General features: G+C 34.7%; 1 protein-coding gene across 1 annotated transcript; it reads right to left on the minus strand.

Moving 5' to 3' along the window:
* Nucleotides 1-3,174: 3,174 nt before the first annotated feature.
* Nucleotides 3,175-8,898, minus strand: LOC132698585 (uncharacterized). The gene is made up of 4 exons (XM_060664763.1): nucleotides 8,679-8,898; nucleotides 6,261-6,362; nucleotides 5,002-5,150; nucleotides 3,175-3,506 (listed from the first exon to the last, which is right to left on the minus strand). Exons 1-4 carry the CDS (start codon nucleotides 8,862-8,864, stop codon nucleotides 3,269-3,271), a joined length of 675 nt encoding a protein of 224 aa, XP_060520746.1. The 5' UTR covers nucleotides 8,865-8,898; the 3' UTR covers nucleotides 3,175-3,268.
* Nucleotides 8,899-9,612: the final 714 nt, after the last annotated feature.

Below are 9,612 nucleotides of genomic sequence, written 5' to 3' on the forward strand. Positions count from 1 at the left end.
ATATTTTGACAAATGTTTTGAAACTTTTTCACTGGGTTCTCCTATGTATGTAATTGTTTTAAATTGTTCCTGTTCTGTATTAGGTTTCGGATAAATAGAGTTTTCTGTTGTCTGGATTTGTTTTTTATTTATAATTTTATCTATAATGTAGCCGTTTGAGCGCAATTTGTTTAATGATATTGAGTTCTTTGTTGTAATTTTCTGTTGAGAGTGGCGTATTAATTATTATTATAAAAGAGTGAAATGCAGCGATTTTCTGTGTATAAGGGTGATTTGAGCTGTTATGTATGACTGTGTAGAGGTTTATGATAAATGGAAAAATCTCATTTAATTTCCGTTTTCGTAATAGTTAAGTCTAAAAAATTAATAGACATCCTGTTCAATCTCGATAGTGGATATTATACGATTATGTAATGAGTTAATGTACTTTAAAAAAGAATTCAATTGTCTGTCCGTTCCAACACAGCAAACACCACCACGTATTGAAGATAGAAAACTTTTACTTAATGGATGTTGTAGTATGATATTTTTCAAATTATCCATGAAAATCTCTGCTAACAAAGGACTAAGTGGGTTTGCCATAATCAAACCTTCCTAAGAGATGTAAATCTGTCCATTAAATTCAAAATAATGTTGGTCTAAAGGTACTATTAAATATAGTAAATCTTGTTTCACCAATGGGTTAACCTGTTTCCGAGTGAGGGTGAAATCTATCACATCCATAAGTGGAATACTGGGAAGTCAATAGTGTTGCGTTGGAAGGGATTTTGATATCTTAAATAACTATTATTATTAAATTAATTGGCGTTTTTCTATCTCAATAAAACCCATTTGAAATATTTAACTGAAGCTGCAGATCTTTAGTTTTGATTAGTTGTCCAAAGTAGAAACTTGTAGAACAACAATATGGCTATTGTCCAGAAATCGAAAGCTAATTATTTTTAAACTGAAATATCTGAAAAACGACTAAATGAAATGTCAATAAACTTTATTTTTTTGAAATCAAGAAAAAAGATCTACGATTTAAGCTAATAATAAATAGGGGATTACATTAAAAAAAATGTTCTGTCATTTTGACAGCTCGCGATAGTCGTTTGTTTTTTCTGACATTTGCAAAAGATAATAGAGCAAGAATCTTCAAACTTTTGTATTTACACTTACAAACTTACAAACATCTACAAAAATTAAATAGAGCAAGAAGATGCATTTCGGTGGAAATACATAATTATGAAAAAAGCAAAAATACAAAATTAATAAATTTAACAAGGAAAACTGTGTCGAGAGAGAGTTTCACGTTTCATCGTAATACAGGGTGCGCCAGATATTAAATTACATTAAAAAACATTAAATGTAAAAATTTTTGAATTTACAAAAGTTTGCCCAAACTTGGAAGTTTGACGAGATGTGAAAGGCACTTCATATAGGGTGCGTGCACAGAAAAATTATATCGATTTTGGGAAAGTTCCATAGTGGTCCGCAGGAGCACGATAGAAAAACAGTGCGTTTGTCTAAGACAAGCAACCGCGAAGCGCCTTCTTTTGGAAATACAATGCTTCTTCGCGCTACTTGCGACGAACTTGCCGCGCCCAGTGACGATTTTTTGAAAGTATCTACGCTCGTTTAAAAATTTTGTATCTCGGTAAGGGTGGGAAATGATCAGCGTCGAAAAAAAAATTTTTTTTGACTGTCCGTTCTCCGTTCCCCTTTCTCGTCTTTTAGTTTTTCCTGAATAACTTTCGAACCGCTGTAGCTATAAAAGCAAAACTTGCCTCCCTTTTAAACCTCCACGAAACACATAAGTTTATAAGAAATGGCCCTGATCTGACGAAGACATCCATCTTTTTTTTCGCGATTTTCGACTGTTTTTTGGGTATTGCTATGAAACACGATAAGTGTTCGAAATTTGAAGCAATCGACTTCATATTTGGCACATATATGCAGCTTTGCCCCGTAACCGAACCTATTGAAAATGGGGGAATGGGGGGTCGAGAAGTATTCTAAAAAAATTAAAAATCGCGTGTGCCCGGGTCTACAAAAACGCAGAAGATCCAGTGCAGTAACATTTATTTCGGGCATTTTTTCGATTATATACAGGGTCTTCAAATTATACTCAAAAATCTAAAAGACCTAGAAAATTGTTCTTGTACAGAGTAAATTATTAGCTGCAAATCAAACATCGTAAAAAATATGGCTAATTGGTTCAAACGGTGTCACAGGCCGCATCAACAGCTTCAATTTTTGCATTTGGGGTTGCAGACATACGCTGCTCGGAATATTAAAATCGCTATTTCGGGGGCTCAGTCAACACGCGATGACGTCATTGATTATTACGGCGCACTGCATGGTTTCAGAAAAAAATTATTCTCTCGAAAACCATTTACTATTTTCAAAAAATTCTTGGACCAGGAAACGTGGAAGATCCAGGGCTATTTAAGAGGCCCCGAAAATTTCTGTTTTCGTGGATAAATTATTAGTTGTAAATGAAAAACTATAAAACATGGGATAATTTGGGTTAAACAGTCTGAAGTATTCTGTCGACAGAGAGAGATTTTTTTTATATTTATCAAAGTTTGTCGTGACTTTGAAATTCGGCGATAAGTAAAAGGCGCTTTATACAGGATATATACACAATATAATTACATCGGCCACGTTAGAAAAACGTTGCGTCCCTCTAGGACAAGGAAACGCGAAGCGACTTCTTTTTGAAAATACGAAGCTGCTTCGCGCTACCCGCTACGAAGTTGCCCCGCCCAGTGACGACCTTTCGTTCTTCTTCAACTTTTTTCCTTACTTCCAAAAAAATCTTATTCTGTGCTATCTGGGACAATGATTTTTCTTTTTAAATCAGGCTTTAACAGTATCTGGACGGCCAAGATTTATTTCAAGCCTTTATTTACTCCAATGTAATTTTTCATGCTGTTTGCGATGAACGTTTTTTATGATTCATTTTATTATTTGCTACTTGACAATTACGTGCCCTCTTATAAGTTTCAGTAATTCGATAATAAGTTGATTATGCGTCTGTGTTTTTTTTATAATTGTATCGCAAATAAACCTTATTAATATTATCGTTACCGTAATATTTTCACAAACAAACTTAGCCCCCCCCCTCTCCTATTGCACCCCTGACTGTTTGCTTATTATTTTAGGATCGTGCCGTAACAATATACTTTCTGTCCGCAAGACATATGTTTCGAGTACGTCTCCGCTTCACACGGGTCTTGTGTTTATTTTTCGTCAAAACATATTGTTTTCCGCTGTCGTCTTTTTAACCGATCACATCTTCTATCGACTTGGTCACCCTGAGATCAGTCAAAGACCTGCACGGTCTCAACACGTCGGATTGTTTCGGCATCAACGATATCGTCGCGTCAACGCTGGACGATCTTCTGGATCTGTAGGAAACCGCGTTCGGACTGTTCGAAGCCACCTCCATGGGCGGAGGTCTCTCCAAGTAATGGCCCGACGACCCTATTTCGCTCCTTAACCACGGATCCTCGGCCACCCTGGCGGATATCATTACGCGCTTATTTATGGCGTAGCCTTTCTGCCCCATGCATCACCATGCGTCATCAATAGTGCTGGACGTGTACGAAAAAATATTAAATACGAAAGTCATGTGGTTTGAGACGAAGTTTTATTTTATTCTATTTCTGCATATTCGGGACAGTCAGTGTTGTTTGGGTACACACAACTTTATTTTTTTTTTAAGGGAATACCCTGTATATTCCACTCAAGTTTCTGGGAAAATTTCATATATAATGTTCTATACCCATGTCTCACTTTTGACACATTTTCATCTCAAATATGTTATTTGCAGGTCATAAGAAAAATACCAATCTTTATTTTTTAATTTGGGTTTAATATCTCGTTGACAAGAACCTACTTTAATAGAATTTTTATAATATTTCGACAACTTATAATACAGGGTGTTCAAAAAGTAGAAGTAAATACTAATTTAGGAAAACTTCCAAAAATCATTGTGTTTGAAATGGAAAATTTCATAACTTTATCTTATTTACCATTAAAAATAAAGGTCAGTTTGTATAGGATAGTCTATGCTATACTGAAAATGTTTAGTTTTCGAAAGATTGACAAATTAATATTCTTATATGACGATTTTGCTGCGGGTTTCAATCTTTTTTATATATATATTCTTAGTTGGCTATGATAGCGCTAAAAATGAACTATATTCCATAGAAATGTATAAGTTTCATTTTATTATATTTTTGCATATACATGGCACACAACTTCACTCAAGTTTCTAGGAAAATTTCATATATAATGTTCTATGCCTATGTCTAATGGTTTTTGACATTTAAGTTTTCATCTCAAATATGTCATTTGCAGGCCATAAGCAAAATACCAATCTTCATTTTTTAATTTGGGTTTAATATCTCGTTGACAACAACCCACTTTCATAGAATTTTTATACTAACTAATAATACAGGGTGTTCAAAAAGTAAGATTAAATACTAAATTAGGAAAACCTCCGAAAATCTTTTTTTTTTAATGGAAACCCCCAAATTTCATAACTTTGTCTTATTTACCATTAAAAATAAATTGGCTATAAAAGCATTTAAAATCAATCGTATTCCACAGAAATGTATAAGTTTTATTTTATTATATTTTTGCATATACAGGGCATTCAGTGTTGTTTGGGTAATCACAACTTTGGTTGGGTTCTTCAGAGCCTAACTCATCCAGTTTCAGTTGATTGGATTCGCCAAACACCCTGTTCGCTTCTTCAGTGCTTAAGTGAAACTGTTGAGCTCTGAAGAAGCCAACGGGATGGTCGGCCAAACCTCAGCATCCTCCATCGACAACCCACCCCGAAAATTTGTAAATATTATTAGGGCGGCTTGTGGAAGCTTCTTTGGAAAAAAATGTATGAAGTATAACAAATAAAATCTTCACCATTTAACAGGAATTGATGACACAAAGTGAAACAATCGGCGGAAGCGCTATAGTTAGGTAGTTAGGTTAGGATATAGATTTTACCAAATGAGGATGTCCGGAACTTCCCTGCTTTTAGCGTATTTGACATATATTGCCATGGCCGGCAACAACGATAAACCGAGCACAATGGTGAAGGCGCAAAAACGTAAAGACATTTTGTTGATATATACTTCGTTCCTCAAGGAGTTGGCCTAAAAATTTACAGATCATTTAGGTTTACATATGTTTTTTACAAAACTTCTGGATTCCTCCTGCGTCGGTTTTTGCTTAGTCGAAATTGCTGACGTTTCGCCAATCATCCTGTTGGCTTCTTCAGTTTCAGTCCAGCTCTGAAGAAGCTAACAGGATGATTGGCGAAACGTCAGCAATTTCGACAGGAGGAATCCAGAAGTTTTGTAAAAAGCATTGCAGTAGCCTGTGGAAGTTTCTTTGAAAAATTTGAGGGATTCTTTTTCCTTTCACACCATAACCTTGAATAAGGATGGATAATTTACAGATAAGTTACAATAATTGTGAATTATATGCTAATTATTAAAAATGAATAAAGAAACACATTTCATCGGCAAACCGATGACAACAATTCTTGAAACAAACCTACTTCTGGTGCTGATAATGTAGTGAAAAGAATTCTTCGATTTCGTAACAAATGGCAAAGAATTAAAAAAGAATTGCTAATCAGGATTTCGAATTAAAAAAATAGATTGATTACAAAAAAGTCGATGCTTCTATTTCTTCAGCAACTTGTGAGAAGATAAATTCACATTTTTGGTATTTAAGTGATGAACTAAAAGTAGTCGAAGCTGTAAAAACTCGAGATGGTATAAATTCTAGGGTTAAAACGTTTGACGTGGCTCAAAACAACATCAATTCGATTATTCAAAAGGATTTGAGTGACTCCGTTTCTCAAAAATTATTGGATTTGTTCAAAGTCTTTGTCTACCATATGATGTTGATGTTGACGTTGAAGTTGCCAAAGAACATAGAGGACTATTTTGCGACTGTAATAAAAGTCGATTTGTATAACAAAATCTGACAAATATTTATTTTTCTATTAATACTGTATTAAGGTTTAGAATTTTATATGGCGGAACAGAATTCTTTTTCTATTAATATTTCTTGAATAAAGAACTTTTTTCTCTGAAATAGATAATAAATAATCTCAAAAATGAATAAATTAAAAATGTTTATTAAAAACTATGGATATAAATACCCATTGGGATTAAAATGCAAATATCTTCAAAATTGTTCTAGTAATCGATAAATCACAAGAGACCTTTTTTGTAGAGCATCAAATTTCCTACCTCGACGTAAGCGTCGCAGATATCGAGGAACCACCTCATGAACTTCAACAGCGCGAACCAAAGCCTCGTCGTGTAGAAGAAAGCGCAGTGGAATGCGATTTCCTACAATTTAACGGTACGCAGAGGAACAGATTACACTTCGACCAGAAATATAGTGCTTTTACAATCGGTCTCGTGATTAACTTTGCCTACTGTTTATTACTTCAAAACCGCAGACCCGTAACCGTTTCAGGACCGTCCTAGGAATTTATCTACCTACACTAACAAGCGGGATATAAGTATGTTTTCAATCTTTTTAGCCGAGCAATTACTAAAACATGTACATTAAAAAAATAGTACAGAGTAACAACTTATTACGTGCTATTTCATTACATTTCTACATAGTATCATTATTAATATACAAAATATTAAATATAATAGTAATAAAGTATCAGTCACTTAAAAAATCGTCACTATCGCTACTGTCGTCGCCTAGTTCAATAATCGACTCCGTTACTAATTGTTTTCGATAAATATTTTCTTCTTTTATTACTCGTTTTTCACAGTCAGTCCAGCTTTGTGCTGATATTTTAGCTACCTCTTGCCGAATTACGTTTATTGTACTATCACTAAATTTTGGTGAAGGGTTATTTCTTTCTTTCCAAACTGTTTATTTTTAAAAAGTGAAATTTTATTAACAGCGAAAAACATACTTTCACATTACTTTAATAAAACACATAAAAGTGCAAACTAAACTAATATGGTACAATTAAGTCTAAAGAATCATTATAAATTGTTCCTGAACCCCCATTATTTCTATGACTATGGCTCATTACTCTCGAATTGAAATTAAATAAAATTTATAATTTTATGAGACTTGTAATGACTCATTACAAATAATTATTTATGGCTCTATCGGAAAACTTCTGCTTGTATTCACTATGCCCTGAACTACCATCAAACCCCCATTTTCCTATTAACATTAAGTCTCCTTGGCGTACAAGAATTGACAAAACGTCTTTTTGTGACTCAAGAATCCGGTTAGCCGTATGATCCAGAAGTTCAACTTCTGCAATGTCTCTGACACTGTCACACTATCCAAAACTTTGTGATAGGAAGGAAAGACATTTGTAATGTATATTGCTAACTGGTCAAATTAGCTTCAACAAAAAGGGAGAGTATTTCGTCTGCATTGATCTGCGAACTGGAGGTTTTGGACTGATCTTTTAAATATTTAATTGCAGAACTATCTACTTTAGATAACTCGGACAATCTTCTGCGTTTAGATCGTTCACTACATTCGTCAAACTTGACCGTCGGGGATCTGCTGGATTTCTGCCACTTCAGCACAATAGCTTGGACAAGCGGAAGTTCACAAATTTCTGTCATGTTAAGCCATTCCTGGTGCTTAGCTACTAGTTTTCCAAGTTGGTAGTTTATTCGGCGAAGTAGCTGTCAACTCGGCCAAGATTTCACGGATTTTTTCCGAATTTTTGTCTGCTTTCTTGGCTAACCAAGTATTAAAAAGGTACATCCTCGTGAAGGTGCATTTGAATATTTGATCTGCGACAAAAGAAAAAAATAATCCTACGTTTTTTTTGTGTACATTTTCTTTTATGTACTTTTTTTGTGTAAAATTGATAAACAGAAAAGATTGGTGAACCATTTTATTATATCGGAGCCCAAAAGGGCAAAAAATAGCATATACAGCAGGTGACCAAAGTTTGTTTCGTCTCTCGGCGAATTGTAGCCCTCGCCTACAAATTTTGACATTGTAGTCCCTAGATATATAATGCACTTTAACAAAAACAATGATAATAATTTGACAATACAATGACAATAATTTTTTTAACAAAAAGTTACTTTGATATTGCTATTGGAAAATACGTGCATTTAAAACTAACCATGAAGGGATAAGAATATGACTGTTTTTGACACATCCGGCGACATTCGGCGACATAGCATCTTACCCGGTTTTAAAGTAGAGGTTCCAAACATTTCATCAATGTATATAACTTGCGAGTTAACGAGAGGTAAAACATATGAAAGTTTACATGTATTAACGTTTAAAAAAAAACTGAAAAAGGGACAATGGTGCATTAAGAACTGTAAATATTAAAAATACATACCTTGAACAGCAATATCCATTATGGCATTAGTGCGAAACTGTATAAATCCACACACGAAAAAGTTCACTGACCTCCGTAACCGTGACGAACGAAATCTTAGTAAGGGACTAGTTAATATCGGATTTTCTTTTATAATAATCATAATTAGACATTTCTGAGAAGACTTAGCGAGTTTTTAGGGCAAAATGAAATCATGACCTTTTTGGGTACATGACCGCAGGCGGTCTGCCGTTAAAGTACTGTAAAATACTTAAAACGTCAATGTAATAAATGCACTACATTTTTGGTACTTTTATACCTCATTTCTTACCGTAAACACTTCACCTTTCCAGCCTCCGGACGAGACGGGACCACGTTGATGCAACTGCCAATGTAACAGGGCGAAAGAGCAAGTTGCGAATATAACAGTGGGCAGAATTGAAATTGGAGTGGGTGTTAATTTGAATTTGGACGCGACGTTGTCCAGGAATCTCGCGTGGAGATCTTGGAGCGACATAATGTTAATTTTTTTTTCAAGCGTATAAAACTGTCAAAATGACTGTTTCCCAGCGACATATTACGTAATGCACAATGATCATAGATAAATATTATATTGGTCATAGATGGAAAACTTTACATACACTTGGAGAGTAGAAACAGCGTCGCTAGCGCCATCTAGTGGCATCTAAGAAACTAATAGCGATGTTTAGAACTATCGAATCGATGAAATCGAATTTTTCGAAAATATACGCGCTTGGCAACGAAACTCATATCTCGGAAAAAAACGTTTTTATTTTTTGTCTGTCAGTTTCTCTGTTCTCTGTAGACGGGGCATTAATTTTTTTTTCTAACGCACCGTCTCCAAATTTTGCTCCTTTTAAGCCCTCCATGAGACACATAGGCCAATAAAAAATGCCGTGATCGGACCCCGGCGACATTCTTTTTTTTTCTATTTTCGGCTGGTTTTTGGACATTCCTATGAAACACGATGAGTGTCTGAAAATTGAAGCTATCGACTTCAAATTTGTCAAAATCGTCAAAATTGTTTAACCACCAGACGCGGAAAATCCAGTGCTATAACATTTATTTCAGGCATCTTTTGATTACATACAGGGTTTTCCAATTATGGCACAAAAATCTGAAAGACCCAGAAAACTGTTCTTTCCAGAGTGAATTATTAACCGCGAATCAAAAATCGTAAAAAATATGGGCAATCGCTTTAAACAGTGCCATAGGCGGCATCAAGAACTACATTTTTTGTATTT

Source organism: Cylas formicarius, unplaced genomic scaffold, assembly GCF_029955315.1.
Source record: "Cylas formicarius isolate icCylForm1 unplaced genomic scaffold, icCylForm1.1 PGA_scaffold_2__14_contigs__length_35257938, whole genome shotgun sequence".
NCBI classification, from domain to species: domain Eukaryota; kingdom Metazoa; phylum Arthropoda; class Insecta; order Coleoptera; family Brentidae; genus Cylas; species Cylas formicarius.

Bases quoted from the DNA above. Each gene is read 5' to 3' on its own strand.
- LOC132698585 (XM_060664763.1), bottom strand. From the start codon at position 8,864: ATGTCGCTCCAAGATCTCCACGCGAGATTCCTGGACAACGTCGCGTCC. The intron at 5,151-6,260 runs GTAGGAAATTTG...GTAAATTTTTAG, and splicing joins TCTGCGACGCTTACGTCGAG to GCCAACTCCTTGAGGAACGA. The intron at 3,507-5,001 runs GTAAAATCTATA...GATATCCGCCAG, and splicing joins GTTCCGGACATCCTCATTTG to GGTGGCCGAGGATCCGTGGT.